The following is a 16,736-nucleotide window of genomic DNA, read 5'->3' as shown; positions in this document are numbered from 1 at the left end:
CATTTCCAGCTTGTTTAAATTCCAGCTGAGTGAATCAGTGCACAACAAAAGCTTCTGCCACTGCCTCCTCCTTTTTTGTCTTATTTACTCCTGAAAGGAAAGCAGTTTGGTTAAAGGCTGCCTTCATCAGCAAACATTCGCAGGGAGACACGCAGAGACCCAATCTTCTGCGATCACGAAGGCTGAAAAAAGGCAATGATATGCTAAAAGGTCATAAGTGTGCAGAGAGGCTGTTACCTCCTTAGATCACAAGGTGGGAGCGCTAACAGGTTTGTTGGACAGGTGGTTGGACTCTTCTTGAGAATTGCTCTCACTGACCACACAGGCAGGGACTCGGGTGTGCAAGTCTGGGAAAGGTTTGCTCTCGCTGGAGGGCAGCTGTCAGCCTATAAAGTTCTCAGAGGTCTCTGTTCCCCCTAGTCCCTCACATTCCCCTCCAGCTCCCAGGCAGCACCGAGTATTCCACACTTCAGGTGGCAGTGCCGGCCCCTTGCTCCACACAGGGTGCTTTGCACACCTCATGAGATCCCTCCCTTCCTTCTCTACAAGCTGCCTTCTCCTTAATCAACCAGGAGAAAGCCTCTTTCTGAAATCTAGACTGAATAAAAAAGTTAGTCTAGGCAGCTTGATTCTTTTTTTTCCAGTGGGCACCACATATTTGTGTCATGTTTTCAGTTGAACAATTCACAGAGAACTCTAAGATATAATCCAATATTTAACAGTTCCAGAAATCACCGGGAGGCTGAGTAAAAATAGAGGTGCACTTAAGATGGCCACTAGAACCAGTCTTAAGCCAAATGCTTTACCATTGGTCACCTTTATTTCAAGAACAGAACAGCCTTTCACCCCAGCCCCCTCTGTGAGTTGTGTAACTCACGTAGCACAAGCAGCAGCCACATCCTGTAGAGCAAGAGCTCCCAACAACGCAATCCCCGCTAAGACAGTGGCTTTGGGTTTCCCTCTTCTCCCTCCCTGGGTGTGAAGGAAGCCCGACACAGAACACAAACAGGTCCCTCATCCTGCACCTGTGCAGATGCTTCACCATCAGTAATTATGGAAATAAATAGAGTAGTCAGTATCTCGCAGAGCGGGAGCAGTGACCACAGATCATCTAGACATTAAATTATTGCTATGTTCTTACTTACTGGACACTGCAGGCAGGTAACTCACTTGGTAACCGCCAGGAGAGGTCAGATTGCCCGTGTGATATTAATTCACAGGGACAGAAGGGTGTAGGAGGACAAGACAGATCTAATTGAATCTGCTCCCTCCCTTATGGGCAGGAATTTTCTCACTGGGCCTGAATCTTTTGACAGAAATAGGTAGGGGGCAGGGTGTATCAAGAGTAGGCTCCTGAAACACTTAGAAACTCATCATGCCTGCCAGACTTTACCAAGGAGTTCTCATATGCTGCTAAAAGCACATGTTGCTAAGTGTGCTCACTGTTCCTGACTTGCAACAGGAGCTGCTGAGCCACTTTCACATGGTAAAGTAACTGCTGGTTCAAATTTCAAAGAGAGCAGGAGCCCAGGGTCACCCTGAGAGTGAGCCAGAGCTGCTGATTCATCAGGGAAAATCAGAGCAAATTAGAGCTGTATGACATTGGCAGGAGGAAGCACCTGTCCTGCCATAGGCACGGGTGGTCAACCTGACACTTGAGTCTACTTCCCTCTGCTGGTGGAACACACAGTGACTGCCAGCGTTCTGGTATCAGGTCAAGCCAGCTACAAGGCATAACATGAAGTCTAATACATATGAGACCACTTGTCACCAAAGACTATCAGGTAGCCCAAGGCTAGTTACAAGTGATGAGCTCACAGCAGTGCCACTCTCCCCAAGGAGTACTGGCCAGAGAACATGAGTTTGAGAGGATGAGGAGGACGGCAGGAAGAACATCAGACTGATGGAAAAAGCAAAGGAGTCCTTTGCAGGACGCCCAGGGATGTCTTTGTTAAGCATCATGCAGCTGGTTTTCTTTCAGGAGAATCTTCTCCCCAGGCTTGAAGGCAGGCATCCCCAGGTAAGGGCAGCTGGCACAGCGGAACGCATCCCCCAGGTAGCACTGGCAAGAGAAAGAAAAGCAGCTTCTGTAATCAGAGGCAATGTTCAACTCTCTCTCTGTGATATCGTGCTTCCAGCTTAAGAGACAACACGTTCCTCAGCACATATCAATACAGAAACCGCTTCCCTTCTGCCCCCCAACACTGGCCTGGTTAGAGCGGTTAGCAGAGCTGCGCAGGGCACTCTGCTCATGTGGAAGAATTGAGTTTCCACCCCAGCTGCTGCAGCTGCACACCAGGCTTGGGCAGCACCACAACCACCACCAGTTCCCCTGGGCTCCCACAAGGGACTCTTCCCTTAGCAGATCGCTGTTAGCACATGGGCAGAAAGGTAAAGACACACTGTTCCCCGACTCCTACAAAGGCAGCGCTTGCACTGGAACACGAACTGGTACGGAGCATGTGGGCACAGGACAACAGGCTGAAGCTCTGCAGAAGCTGCACAAGCAGTGTTTCGAACCAGTAAACCAGCTCAGGGGACAGTTGCTAGAGAAAACAGTTATCGGACACAAATCATCCACTGCAAAGCACAGCATAGAAACAAAAAATGACTATTTACATTTCCACAGGCAGATTTAGGCTGCGAGTTCTTCTTCTCCTGTTCCAGCTCCTCAGCCAGGCCACAGGTGCTGTAGAAAAATAAAGGAGTCACCTGCTTAAAGGCTGTGAGCCACTGACACTTGTTCCAGCCCAGTCCTCACTGTCACATGACACAGCTAACTTGAAGACTCTCACGCTCTACACTTTGTTGTTCAACACCATGGTTTGCACAGCAAGTGCTGAAACACACTCCTCCAGTTTAAACTAAGAGGGAAATTGCTCTTCCGCGCTTGCCATGTGTGCTAAGTCTCCTTGAAATCTGAGAAAACAGGGTTTTAGCCAAGGCTGGACAAACCGTGCCGCCACCTTCAAGACAACTGCTGATCATACCGGTGTGGTAATTTGTAGCCGTTTCAGTGTGATGAGTCAAATATCATTGTATTTGGATTTACACTCAAATTATCAATATAAGAAAGGACATGAACCAAGAGAACTATGTTATGAAGAACAGCAAAATATCTGTAATCTTTTAAAAAATCTACTCAACTCTAAGGGTTTAATGTTACAATTAGAAGTTCACTGATGCGCGAATCCCAGCACTGACCAGTTCTTGCAGGCTTTCTTTTTGCCCATTTCTTTGCAGGATGGAGCTCTGAGGGACGATGGATCTGGCTTTTTCAAATCCTCTGAATCCAACAGCTCATCAGAGTCCAGAAGATCCTGAAAACATACCACAGAGGACTGCATGCAGGAAACTGATTTGGCTGGAAGGAATGATGTTGCTGCGTTATGTTCAGAGAGATGGTGCTATCTGTAGCTCCAGCATTAAAATGCTGCAACTGTGCCCTCTTATCTATGTCTCCTCTCCACCCTCACCACACCTCTGGGCTCTAGAGACCTCACACAGTAGATGAGATATTTTGCCTTGGGGATGCTTTTCAACCTCTTAAGTTGCAAAGCTTCCCCCAAGCAGCATGACTGAAACTATTTAGGAAAGAAGAGGAGAGAGGAGGAACAGCAACGCATCACAAAAAAAAAACCTAGATACCATCTCTTCATCATTCATATCATTGGCAGAGAGCGTCCACAGCTTGGCAGTGGCTGGGTCCACAGAGGGTTTTCCTGGAGCCAAAATAAAGGAAAGAAATAGTAGTTACTCCAGCTTTTGCCCCATCTACTCCCAGCAGAGCTCAAACAGCTCTGGAAAGCCCTTCCCTGGAGTTGTCTCCCTGTTCCAGGGGATGCTTGTCACCCAAGAGTCAGGCAATACACGCACTTGGCACGCATCCCACTCCTTACCCGATGGACCAGGTTTCTTGGCAAAGGAAAGCTTGAGCTGACTTGAGGATCCCACTTCGAAGTTGGGCTTCCTGCCTTCAATCTGAACAATGAGAAGGTCATTGCCTTGGTAACCCAAATGGTCTCGAACTGATTGGGCCTCCTCTGGGGTCAATGCTTCTTTTTGCAGCTGCAATGCAAGATTTTAGGTTAGCCTCATGCAAAACCACCTTATTTCAGCACCCAGTCCAGTTTTCCAGTGAATACAGACAATTGGTATTTCAATCCTAAAGAAAAACACCACCTTTGCAGCAACTAAAGGCTGCAGCAGGTAGTGTCCCTGCACGTTTGCAGTAAACCAGGGCAGCTAAACACCTGGTCACCCAGCAAGTCCCCAGGAATTGCCATCTACATGTCAAGGTCACTGCACAAGGGAGGTTCTGGAAGCTGTTAGTACACACCTACCTCCTTCACTTCCACCAGCCCAGAGAGGGTCAGAGCTGTGGGGAGTTTGGCTGCTGTCTTGATTCTGCTGTTGTTTCCTGGAAGACACAAAAGCAGGAAGTAGGAGATAAGAATAGGAATAGAGACCACTGAGAAACCTGGAAAAGCAAAAGCTTTAAAAGGAATTACTCAATCCAAGCCTCTCCTTTAAAATTTGGCCCTTTCTGGTTGACAGCAGGGACAAACCAGAAACAATGCAAGCAGCTCATTCATTAAAATAACAGCCTGGGGTCACAAGTCATTCTAGCTCTAGACCTGCTCCACAAATACCAAAACTTTCTTTGACCCAATCAACACCCACCAAAAAAATGAAAAAAAAATCCCACCCATATCCCAAACAATAAAACCCTCCAAAACATTTTTACATATTAAAGTGAACAACTCTACCTTCTCTGGATAACTACTTCTCAGCTGGCTTCCAGGACAGTTTCTCTCAGTATTTGTCACCTGTTTTTAAAGTCACTTGGGCAGCCCCTCAGAAACACAGCTTCTGCAACTATTTAACACTACATGCTCTAGGAGAAGGCTGATGTCCACTGAGCTTCTCAATGTAGATTAGGAACAAGCCTGTCCAGCATTTTTGACAGGAGAGTGACTGCAAACATCTCTGACTGCTACCAGCTTAAACATTGGATGAAAATCTTTCTATTCAGGTTACTGTGTCAGGAGAATGAAAAGTATCTGAACATAAGTCAAGGTTCGTGCCCTTTCTGTCTCAGCCTAATCCTCACAAGAATTGCAGTGTTGCCATGAAAGCAAAGCAAATGCAGATTCTCTTACCTGATTCTGTAACTACCGGTTCTTTCAGGAGGACACGGCCTCCTGGCTTAAGTATCCGAGCTATTTCGGCCAGCACCTCCGCGCTGTGCTGCGCAACACTGCCCGGTACCACACCAGAGAGAATTACATCGAAACTAGACTCTTTGTGAGCAGCTAAAAAGAAAGAGGAAGATGGTATAATTTTACACATGCATGCACACAGCTTTGCTTAATACATCAGTTCCACCTCCCTCCTCATCTCTTATGCTTGCGTACATCAATTACTGATTAGATACCAGCCACAGGAAACACGGCAGGGTATACCCCCTTCTTTCTGGTACTGCCAGCGCTAAGTCAGCAGCAGGTGCTGTTGTTTTGAATGCTGACTTACAAACCAGGGAAGAAGCCAGCTCACACAACACAAGCTCTCCTTTGAATAAAACAGTGAGAAGTGAAGTGCATTCTTACACTGAGACAGCTGGTTAACGTTTTCCACAGCAACACGATTATCAGCTCCCACCAGAGCCTGAATTTTATCCACCAAATCTTTCAGGGCTTCAACTGGAGAGGAACTGTCCCAGATGATGGCCACGCACTGGCCTGGGGTGACTCCATACTCCCCCATTTTCGCAGAAGCAGTAAACCTGACAGCGGCAGAGAGAGGAGCTGGTAGCGGGGGAAACAGAGAGGAAGGGTCAGTGCCAAACACAGCATGAACCTCTATGGACTGTGACCTAAATCCCCTGTGAGAATTATTATCTGGAGACAGGCAGCACAGAGTTCCTCCAAGCTGAGTGTCAACATGACTTTAAGAAATAGCCTCACTTGAGGGCGTAACTAAGTCTCTCTCCAGTTCAGAGACTAGTTTTGTGGGGTCACTGCAAGCCATGCTTTAAAAAAAAATCCTTACCTGCTTTTCTTAAAGATTTGAATAGAGATATACATAGGATTTCGGGATTCCCAGACTAGCGACAACTATTTGGCATTAAACACTGCCTTCTCTCTCCTACCCAGGACATGACCCAGCAGGTTGTCTTCTGCAATACATGAGAAGACAAAAATAACTGCCGGCATTCCCAGTATTCCAGATGGAGGCTCTTTCAGCTTTTATCATTGGTGGTGCTGGGTGAGCAATTATATGGATGGAGGAAAAGAACAGAATGTACAGTGAAGTAACTCTTCTGAGAAATATGGCTGTGCTAATATTTCATAAAAGATTGCATTCCTGACTGAGTCCAAATAAAATCTGCCCTGTAGAATAGTCACAACACTATCATACTGTCACTCACACTCACAGCAGCATCAGCTACAGAAACAAATCACCTAGCCTCTTTCACTTCACCTATCCAATGCAAACCTATTTTCTTTCCAATTTAACATGACCACTGGTGAGCACATGAGTTGCCCAGCATATCTTCAATCAGCTGCAAGCCACACACTTGCCTTGGGAAAGCTTGTTGAAAGCAAAGTCTTTACCAGAACTCATTACATTATTCATCCCAAGTAATGCCTTATTGCCACCACGTTGTCACAAAACCACAGCTTACAGTTATGCTGTACCAGATTTAACTCAGCTGCTTCCAGTTGGGGCTGGAGTGATTCTGACTCGCTGTCCTTGTGGCTCTATCATAGAATCACAGAATCACTAGGTTGGAAAGGACCCACTGGATCATCGAGTCCAACCATTCTCATCAATCACTAAACCATGTCCCTCAGCACCTCATCCACCCATCTTTAAAACACCTCCAGGGAAGGTGACTCAACCCCCTCCCTGGGCAGCCTCTGCCAGTGCCCAATGACCCTTTCTGTGAAATATGTTTTCCTGATGTCAAGCCTGAAGCCCCCAGCAGAGCTTGAGGCCATTCCCTCTCGTCCTGTCCCCTGTCACTTGGGAGAAGAGCCCAGCTCCCTCCTCTCCACAACCTCCTTTCAGGTAGTTGCAGAGAGCAATACACACCAGGAATCCCTCTTCTTTGGAAACCGCAAACAAGGTCAGAACAGGACAACTCTGTATCTTGTCTGTGCTGCTCTGGTAGGAATTAGCACTAACGCCGCCTACGATGTCAACCAACACCGCCCCGGGAGCCCCCAAGAGCCCCCCGGGAGCCCCCAAGCAGGCCCAGAGCCCCAAGAGCCCCCCAGAAGCCCCAAGAGCCCGACGGGAGCCCCCAAGCAGGCCCAGAGCCCCCAAGAGCCCCCCAGAATACCCAAAAGCCCCCCGAGAGCCCCCAAGCAGGCCCGGGAGCCCCCAAGAACCCCCCAAAAGCCCCGTCCCCGCTCACCTCGCCCGCGCCCGCCGGGTCTCCGTTTGATGCCGTCACCGCCGCGCAGCCCCGTGACGTCATCGCGCTCTGCCCGCTTCCAAGATGGCGGCGGCGGCGGCCGGCGGCCTGCGGCGCGCGGGCTGGGGGCTGTGGCGGGGCCGCGCGGGTGAGGGGGCGGCGGGCGCGCCTGGGGAGGAGAGGTGTGGGGGGGAGGCGAGGAGGGAAGGGAGAGAGAGGGCGCGTGCACGTGTCGGGCGCGAGGCGGCGGGGAAGGTGAGGTGAAGGGCAGGGGCGGGGCGGGGCAGGGCCAGCCCCATCATCAGTTGCACCTCTGGTCCCCAGGTGAAGTCCTCAGTCCCCAGTCTCCGTCTTCAGCCCCCATCTCCAGTCTCCAGCCCCCAGGTCCAGTTCTCAGTCCCCAGTTCTTCAGTCCCAGCTCCACCTCCAGTCTCTATCTCCAGTCCCCAGTCTCCGTCTCCAATCCCCATCTCCAGTCTCCAGTTCCCATCTCCAGTCCCCAGCTCCATCTCCATCTCCAGTCCCATCATCAGTTGCACCTCCGGTCCCCAGCTAAAGTCCTCACTCCCCAGTCTCCAGTTCCCATCTCCAGTCCCCAGCTCCAGTCTCCAGCCCCCATCTCCAGTCCCATCATCAGTTACACCTCCAGCGCCTATCTCCAGTCCTCAGCCCCCAGCTCCAGCTCCAGTCAGTTGCACCTGCAGTCCCCAGTCTCTGTCTCCAGTCCCCAGCCCCCAACTCCATCCCCAGTCTCTGTTTCCAGCCCCCATCTCCAGTCCGTCTCCAGTCCCCAGTCCCTGTCCCCAGTCCCCAGTCTCCATCCCCAGTCTCCATCCCCAATCTCTGTCTCCTGTCCCAGCTCCATCTCCAGTCTGCAGTCCCCAGCTCCAGTCCCAGCCTCATCTCCAGCTCCAGTCCCCAGTCCCTGTCCCCAGTCTCTGTCTCCTGTCCCCATCTCCATCTCCAGTCCCCATCTCCATCTCCAGTCCCATCTCCATCTCCAGTCCACAGTCCCCAGCTCCAGTCCCAGCCTCATCTCGAGCTCCAGTCCCCAGTCGCAACCCCAGCCCAGGCCTGTGAGGTTCAGTACAGGAAGGAGATGGAGGGGCTGGAGTGTGTCCAGAGAAGGACAACGGAGCTGGGAAAAGGTCTGAAGCACAGGGGTTATCAGGAGCAACCAGAGGACTGGAGTTGTTTAGTTAGAGAAGGGGAGGCTGAGGGGAGACCTCCCCGCCCTCTACAACTGCCTGAAAGGAGGATATAGCGAGGTGGGTGCTGGTCTCTTCTCACAACTGACAAGGGACAGGACAAGGGGACATGGCCTCAAGCTGTGCCAGGGGAGGTTTAGATTAGATATTGGGAAAAACTTGGTTACCGAAAGAGTGGTAAAGTACTGGTACAGGCTGCCCAGAGAAGTGGTGGAGTCACCATCCCTGTAGGTATTCAAAAAATGGGTAGATGTGGCACTTGGGACACAGTTTAGTAGGCGTGGTGGTGTTGGGCTGGCAGTTGGATTGGATGATCTTAAAGGTCTTTTCCAGCCTTAATAATTCCATGATTCTGGGGAGTACAGTGCCTGGGAGAAGGAGGCCATGCCAGGCTTGGAGTGAGGAGAGGCCCTTATGGGGCCTGGAACTGCCCCACATGGCGTGTGAAGGACCTGGAGGGGCTTTGGGGCAGGGGGCAGTGCCTGGTGGTGTTTTGGTTTGTTTTTTTTTTAAGTATGAGCTGTGCAACCCCAGCTTATTAAAAAAACCCAAAACCTCACTGCGGTTAAATTAAAATTTCTCACAGAGTAGCTGTAATTGAAAGCTGCTTTGCCTGTGAGTCATCTGAGAAACACACATGATCAGCATGATGTGGCTGTTAAGACTGCTCGCTTTTGCCTCTTGCCCCAGGCTCAGAGGTTGGTGCCTCCTGCTAACTCCTCTCCTCTATCAGGGGCTGAAAAGGAGAGAGGGTGTGCTCCAGGGGACCAAATGCCTGCTTGTGCACCTAGTCACCGGTGTGAGATTGGGAAACTCCTTTCTCTTTGCAATATGTGACGTCTGCATGGTACTTTTCCACACAAAACATTTTCACTTTATTTTCATCAAGTAAATGTGAGCTCAGCTGAGAAGGGCCCTTCTCAGCAGTGTAAAAAAGTCAAACCATCTCTACAAATCTGTGTTCTTTTCAGCCGTGTTTACCACAATTCTCTTCTTCACCTTAATTTTCTGTGCTTCCTCATGTTGGAAGGAGACATCTGACTCTCTTGGTTTTCCTTGTAGTGGTCAGGTGGCAGCTCTGCCCACCACAACGTCCTCTCCAGGCCTCGGCTGTGCTGAGGAGAGTCTCTGATGAGCAGAAGAAGGAGCCGTTTGCATCTTCCTCTCAGCAGCAGTTCAATTCACAGCCAGCCGATCACCAGCCTGAACAGGAACCTCAGGGCCCTGACCCCAGGTAACTCGCTAGCTATTTCTAGGGCTGTCCTGCCAACAGCAGGATCTGAAACTTGGAGACACCGAGTTCCAGAGTTAATGGGCCTCAGATGACAGCAGCTGGAATGCTGGTTTGCTGTGACAGTGCAAATTCCACTGTCCACCATGGAGACAGGATGGGACTTTCTTTCAAGAGGGAACCTCTCTGGTCTGCAAAATGTAAGCCTTCGCTTCTGGATTTTTGTGTAAATCAACACAAAGTATGGACAATATGTTGGCTGTAAAGCCCCTGGTGGAAAAGTTTTTTTTAAAGGAAGGGGAATCTGAGGCTGGTTAGTTTGCAGGTAGGCAGCTAGATTAAGCCCTTCCTTATTTTTCTCTTCTCTCATGGCAAAGGTTTGTTAAGAATCCTTTTTCTGGAAAGGGAAGGATTTTACAGCAGGAGGTGAGATTTCAACTTAAATATGCAGATCTCAAAGTGTCCCTCCACGCAGCAGTGGCGGCAAGCAAGTGGCAGAGTCCAGGTTACTGATGTTTGCTGGTGACATTCCCCTCACTGTAACAATACCTTCTCATAGTTACACTGGCCAGGGCGGCCAGGAGTCTGAGGACTATGAGAGCGAGGAGCAGCTGCAGCATCGAATCCTCACAGCAGCGCTGGAGTTTGTGCCTGAACATGGCTGGACTGCAGAAGCCATTGCAGAGGGAGCCAAGGTATGTGGGGAGAGAAGCAAAGAACCAGTTGAAAACTGGATGGAGCTGAAGTCCAAAGACAGCCGGGCCTGCATGCTTCCCCCACATACTCTTGGGTGATGCACCCTGGTCAGCAAATGGTACCAGGCAAAAATGTGTGACGGCTATTACAGGATAACCCTGTCAGAGTTAAATTAAGGCACAATGTAGAGTAGTGATCCTAAAGAAAGGAAAACCTGCACAGGAAGCGCTTTGTAATGCAATATCGCATTGTTTAAATTCATATAACTTCATTTGTGAAATGAATACAATCTATTTCCTAGTTGGAACCTGCATAGCAGTGTATGACCCAGTTTGTTCTTTTCCCTTCTTCACTGCAGACCCTGGGTCTCTCTGCTGCTGCTGCAGGGATGTTTCAGAGCGATGGCAGTCAACTGATCCTGCACTTTGTGTCTCAGTGCAACACCAAGCTGTCTGAGCTGCTGGAGCAGGAACAAAAACTAGTGCAGCAGGGCGAAGCAGAGTGAGTATTTGGTGTGAAAGGACATCTTCCTTGGCAGATTTTGGGGACTGCATAGACAAGAGGCCACTTGGGACACAGATACTTTAAGTATGAAGTGTAATTTACCCAAAAACCAACTTCCCTGATACAGAGTTGGACCAGAGGCATGAAGGGTGCTTAATAATTTACATATCTGTTGCTGAGGGAGACAATGTATCAATCTTTCAAGTCTGGACTTGAGTTTAACTGTGATGTTCTTCATATTTGTATTTTGTTTTTCTCACCCAGGAAGAAGCCTACAGATCAGTTCCTGAGAGATGCTGTGGAAGCCAGACTGAGGATGGTGATTCCATATATTGAGAAATGGCCCCAGGTATATGATGACTATCAGAGTTGCCTCTTTTTTGGTATTTTAAACACTCTGTGGCCTTCAATGTAGTCTGTCCACCAGAGTAGCTCAGGGTTGTAAAGGAAACCTTTGCTAGTTTCAGATGACTTGTACCCTTGAAGAGGAAACCACTTTTGGAAGAAGGCAGTTAAAGGTGTCCTTAGAAACAACTATTTCTTGCTTTTCCAGAAAGGCAAACCATCATTCACTCCACCCATCTGGGATCCCCAGAGAATAACCTGTGCCTCTGCTCAGTCTTATTTGCAGTGTCACAGCAAGTCGGGCTCCTCGCAGCATCGTTCTGGTTGTGCTGGTGTTGTCTGGTGCCTGGAAATGCAGAGCTGCTGCTTTGACAAAAGCAGCTGCTTGCCTAGTGTGTAGGTGACAAACCCCTGGCAACCTGAGGATAGATCTGGGAGCTGAGGAGGCTGCTTCAAAATTCAGATTTGAGTCTCAAGCGTTTCTTCCTAGGGTGGGAAGGGAATCAAATTGTGGCCTTAGTACAAAGCAAAGAGTTTCCAACCTTGGGATGCGAAGATTGCTGCAAAGTCATCCTCTGTTGTCCAGAACCACTGCTGGCCTCTGGGCAGCTGAATTTGATGCTCCTTGCAGAGGGAGAAGATGGGATTCATGTTTTTGTTACAGATTAGCATAACTTGCCTTGTGAAGGATGGGGGTAGATTGTGACTCTCCTAGCACTGTGTTATTATGTTCAAAGGCTGCAGGATCCCAGCAGGGCCATTACAACTGGCTGTTCTGCCCTTGGAGCTGCTTTGAGTTCAAAGTCAAATTCAGAGAAATGAGAGATTTGACTCCCTGCCTGTAGGCGCACAGCACAAGTGTGAGTCAGCTCAGCCTGTGCTGCGTTTCCCTGCCTGGAGAGGCAGCTTGGGAGAGGCAACACAGTGGTGTTTGAAGTAAATGGGGAGCTTTGAGCTCCAGTAAGCCTGAGCTTGACTGCCACACTGTGCATTCCCAGCAGATCCTGCCACTTGGAAAGACCGTTGTTAGCTGAAAAGAGTTGGGAAGGCTTGTCACTGGGAGCTGGAGGCAAGTCAAGAGCAACAGGGAGAGGATAACAGAGCAGAGCACTGTTCGTCTGCTTTAACGCTGTGTTCTTCTCTCTTTGACTCTCCGATTTTTCTGTTTGCTTCACAGGCTCTGAGCATCCTATTGCTGCCACATAACATCCCTTCCAGCCTCAGCCTCCTCAGCAGCATGATTGATGATATCTGGCATTATGCTGGAGACCAGTCTACAGACGTAAGTCTTTTGCTTTGCAGACTGGCTGGTGCTACCCCTCGGCATGTCAGCAAAATGATGGGTTGAAGTAGGCCTTGGGCCACACCTCTCTTGAAGTGATCCTGTTTGCTGAGCGAGGAAGATGTTTTCAGAAGCACCCAAGGGTCCTTATGGGCTGTAATCTAATTTCCAAAGAAGCTTAGGAGCCAAAGGGACTACATGCAAATTAGTGCCAATGGGGTTAGTGCAAATTAGAAGGACCTGCTTCCCTAGACTCTTTTAAGTCCTTTATTTTTTCTGAAGACACAGACAGAATTGTTGACATTTTGAGACTAAGAAGTTGATCCAGCATTCAGTGAGTGAGCTGTGTGGCTGTCGAAGCAGCCCTTCTTCCACCAGCAGCCACATTTACAGATTTAACTTGAAAACCATTAAAGAACCAACCTAAAAATACCGGTTGCTTATTAAAGCTTTCATCTTTCTGGCAGGAAATAAAAGAAAATTATAACCTTAATTAAAGCAATTAATAGACTACTTTAATTCAGATGTAAGGAGAGATGGGAAAAGCTAAATGAATCATTTTAACAGACTACTTTAATAAACTTCTTTTATTTGAGGGTAAAAGAGAAGCTACTGTAGTGAAAAATAAATAAGAGATATGAAAAATAAAAGGAGTAAGCCAGAAGAGCACCGAAAGGCTGTGATGGCATCAGGAACTGCAAGTCCCTTACGGGTTATGAAAGTCAAATCGACATGTCAGAGTCAGTGTCTGCACTGAGCTGTTTCAAAAGTCTCACTGATGCAGGGAGCAGAAGTTCTGAAGTGTTGCACCTCTGACCATTTACAGTAGTTCTCTTGGGAAGCTATAACGCTCCCTCCTTCCCAGTAAGGGGGTTTAATGTCACTTGCCGTGCAGCCCTCTTCACAGCGCCAGGAGCTCGGTAGAGTATGCCCATGGCTCAGAGACCCCTTCAGGTGTTGTTTTCAGAGCAGGAGGAGAATCAATAAAAAGAGTTTGGTCTCAGGCACGTGAAAGAGTCAGCTGCAAGTGGCAGCATCCCTCATGTTTCTCCCTTTGTCAAAGCTTGCAGGTCACAGTGCAGACAGTAGAGCTTTGCAGTAAACTCTTGTTTTCAAAGTCAAGACCAGTGTTTTAATTACTCTGTTGCTTTGTAGTCATGAATAGAACAACCAGGGTTTTTTTTTAGGCACCCAAATAGTTTAATCACTGTAATAGCGGCAAATGAAGTTGAAGACTCGTTTTTAAAAACGTGTATGTATTTCATCCGCCAGTGGCTCAAGTGTAACTGGAAAAACTGAAGAGTTTGAGTTATTTGTGCACTTCTGCACTGTGTAGTCTATTGTAACACATCCTGCAGCATTGCTTCCAGCTGGGTAGTGATGCATTTAGTGATTCAGCAGGCAGTGCTGGTATTTCAGTGACAGGATTTGGGAAAGGTGGATCTCTGTGTGATGTCTTGCACAGTTGTCCTCTAGCTATTCCCTTTCTTCATGCTTGTACCTGGTGCAAACTGCAGCTCAGGTTCAGTACTAAATATAGCAGTTTCTCATCTAAATCAGATCAAGAATCACAACTTTGTGTCGCCTGCTAGCTGCCTGCAAAGCAAAGGTGAATTCTTGCACCACACACAGGCTAACTGGGCAAGGGAGAATGCCTTGCTGGCTGCCACAGATACTGGCTTGCAACCAAAAGCAGGCGGTGGGGATGTTCTTCAGCATTTTTAGACACCATTTGTGTGACCTTGACCTCTGTCAGGTGCCATGGGAGCAGCTGTGCTATCAGATGTTGATGTTGGCTGGTAGCCCACTGCATCGGAGAGATGAGTTGCAGAGTTTAAGTAGTCGGTTTGCTATTTTCCTTTGCTGTTCTCTGTTCTGCTTTCGCAAGCTGCATTCTTGATCTGCATTCAGGTCACGCCTTTCTCTCTCTCTCTGATGTTATGGTCTTGCAGATTAACTGGTACACTCGTCGGGCTGTGCTCACTGGCATTTACAACACCACCGAACTGGTGATGATGCAGGATTCGTCCCCTGACTTTGAAGACACTTGGCGCTTCCTAGAAAACAGAGTAGCTGATGCCATGAAGATGGGCAACACAGCTAACCAGGTAACGTTACAGGCGAGGTATGTACACGTGCTGCGTCCGCTGTCTGTCCAAACCTACGTGAAGACAGACCTGGCTTTTCAGCGGTGCACACCACAGATCTGAGAGACCACCTTGTACTGGTGGGGCATGGCATAAATGCTGTAGCTTCAACACCAATAAATGCTCCAGTATTTTCTCATAACATCACAGCTAGGCACTCTCTTTGTCAGACTGGCCTGATGGCTGAGGAACATATATTGCCAGGAAAACTCTTCCATGTTTTTTATCGCTGGCTGTCACTTGTGCTTGGCTTCTGTCAGCACCTTTATAGAACATGTATGTTGTGTATTACATCTCTGTGTTTGGGGGGCACAGATGTAACTGCAAAAGAAAGCAAAAGGTCTCATTCTCCTTGTGTCTCCTAGGTACAGTCAACCGGAGAAGCAATTGTCCAGGGCCTGATGGGAGCTGCGGTTACTGTAAGTAATGCTGAAACCAGCAGGGCTTTAAGAGCAGAATTGTTTTTCTTCCCTCCTGTGCTGAATGTCAGCATGTTTTTCCTCCCAACACTAGAGGATGGCCTGAAAAAGAATTATCTTTTACAACTTAACTACACAGAAGGATGATTTTCTGAGTCATTTGGGGTTAATTCACTGGTTTGCGGTGAAAGAACTTAATAGAGCATAAAAAAGTCTGGAGCTGCAGGGTGAGCTTTAGGGAAGAGAGACAGGCAATCAGAATAAACACAACTGTTCTCCATTGCTTGTCACAAGATCCCTTTCTCTGCCAGTCCCTGCACTGGAGATCTTGATGGAGAGACTGCCCTATGGACGCACGGAGTTGGCACTGTCCCTGGGTCACAGCAGGGTGACCTCCAGATGTTACAATGAACTGCAGCATCCTTCCAAGAATTCGTTCACTTCTTGGTAGCATCCTGGACTGCTTTGTGTCTGTGTAGGGGGAGCTCTACATCCTCTGGGATACAAAACAATCCTTTGTGTACCCAGGAATGATTTTTAAAGGGCTCCTGGACTTGCCTGTGATTCTATTTTTGGATAACTCCCATTGCACTTGGCAGCAAAGTAATTTCCATGCTACCACAAACATTTTACTTGTACCAATGCAAAACAAACGGGCTGGAACATAAATTGGAAATAGTTTTTACTGTATGAAGCAGTTCTCAGTTTCTCCCACCTCCCTCCCTGTGCAGTTATGGTTAGTTAGTTTAAAATCTTTACCATTTCTCAGCCTCTCTTTGCTTTCACACCTCCACATGCCCAGAAGACCCCACCTAGAGAAACTCCTGTGCTCTACACTCTTGGACATCGATGTGAGGATGTCCCGCAGGCTGCATCCCTGCAGTTTGGGTCTGAGATGCCGGGTATTATGGGATGCTTGGCCTGTCTGCACAGGAGACCCACTGTGCAGACAGGGGAAGAACTCAGCTACTGCTGGGGGGTAAAACCCAGCTGGTTTTAAAGCAAATCATCCCAGTACAGTTACTTGTTGCTCCCAGTAGTTAGTTACTGGGAGCAACCAGGCCTCCTGTGCCCAAGCGTGGTGGCTCTGCCGGGCTCTCCAGATCTTTTACAAGCGAGAGCGATGCCTTAGATGCTTCTGAGCATTCTTAGAATGCTCAGAAGCATCTAAGGCATCGCTCTCGCTTGTAAGAATGCTCAGAAGGCTGAGCAGGTGCAGAAACAGAACAGAGCTGGAGGCTGCTGACCGAGAGAGCAGGTTGGGAGGTGAGGGATGCCCGTGCCCGCGTCCAGCGTGATTTTTCTCCAGCTCCTCGCCTCCGGGGCTGGGCAGAGCGATCCGTAACCCCCTTCTCCCTCTGCCCCGCAGATCAAGAACCTGACGGGGCTGAACCAGCGCCGGTGAGGCGGGAGCGGCGGCGCAGGAGCGAGCGGGGCCGCGTCCTTCCCCGGCACCAATAAAGGCGGCGCAGGCTGACCCG

At 48.8% G+C, this 16,736-nt stretch overlaps 2 protein-coding genes across 2 annotated transcripts; one reads left to right on the top strand and one right to left on the bottom strand.

Annotated features, from left to right (window-relative positions):
- Window positions 1-801: 801 nt before the first annotated feature.
- On the bottom strand, window positions 802-7,503 carry CIAPIN1 (cytokine induced apoptosis inhibitor 1). Its single transcript, XM_069868487.1, has 9 exons — window positions 7,424-7,503; window positions 5,610-5,785; window positions 5,163-5,315; window positions 4,344-4,420; window positions 3,900-4,068; window positions 3,649-3,722; window positions 3,205-3,320; window positions 2,620-2,689; window positions 802-2,062 (listed from the first exon to the last, which is right to left on the bottom strand). The coding sequence occupies exons 2-9, from the start codon at window positions 5,764-5,766 to the stop codon at window positions 1,952-1,954; spliced, it is 927 nt and encodes a 308-aa protein (XP_069724588.1). The 5' UTR covers window positions 5,767-5,785; window positions 7,424-7,503; the 3' UTR covers window positions 802-1,951.
- COQ9 (coenzyme Q9) lies at window positions 7,455-16,732 on the top strand. The gene is made up of 9 exons (XM_069868485.1): window positions 7,455-7,571; window positions 9,694-9,865; window positions 10,422-10,557; window positions 10,917-11,059; window positions 11,327-11,411; window positions 12,585-12,689; window positions 14,642-14,797; window positions 15,202-15,255; window positions 16,625-16,732. Exons 1-9 carry the CDS (start codon window positions 7,508-7,510, stop codon window positions 16,658-16,660), a joined length of 951 nt encoding a protein of 316 aa, XP_069724586.1. The 5' UTR covers window positions 7,455-7,507; the 3' UTR covers window positions 16,661-16,732.
- Window positions 16,733-16,736: the final 4 nt, after the last annotated feature.

Source organism: Phaenicophaeus curvirostris, chromosome 14, assembly GCF_032191515.1.
Source record: "Phaenicophaeus curvirostris isolate KB17595 chromosome 14, BPBGC_Pcur_1.0, whole genome shotgun sequence".
Lineage (NCBI taxonomy): Eukaryota > Metazoa > Chordata > Aves > Cuculiformes > Cuculidae > Phaenicophaeus > Phaenicophaeus curvirostris.
The sequence above is the reverse complement of the archived record's forward strand: the minus strand, read 5'-3'. Positions and strand labels throughout refer to the sequence as shown.

Coding starts and splice junctions, on each gene's coding strand:
- CIAPIN1 (XM_069868487.1), bottom strand. CDS start 5,766: ATGGGGGAGTATGGAGTCACCCCAGGCCAGTGCGTGGCCATCATCTGG. Junction 5,316..5,609: donor CGTTAACCAGCTGTCTCAGT/GTAAGAATGCAC, acceptor CTTTCTTTTTAG/CTGCTCACAAAGAGTCTAGT. Junction 3,321..3,648: donor ATATGAATGATGAAGAGATG/GTATCTAGGTTT, acceptor GTATGTTTTCAG/GATCTTCTGGACTCTGATGA.
- COQ9 (XM_069868485.1), top strand. CDS start 7,508: ATGGCGGCGGCGGCGGCCGGCGGCCTGCGGCGCGCGGGCTGGGGGCTG. Junction 10,558..10,916: donor CCATTGCAGAGGGAGCCAAG/GTATGTGGGGAG, acceptor TCTTCACTGCAG/ACCCTGGGTCTCTCTGCTGC. Junction 15,256..16,624: donor TGATGGGAGCTGCGGTTACT/GTAAGTAATGCT, acceptor TCTGCCCCGCAG/ATCAAGAACCTGACGGGGCT.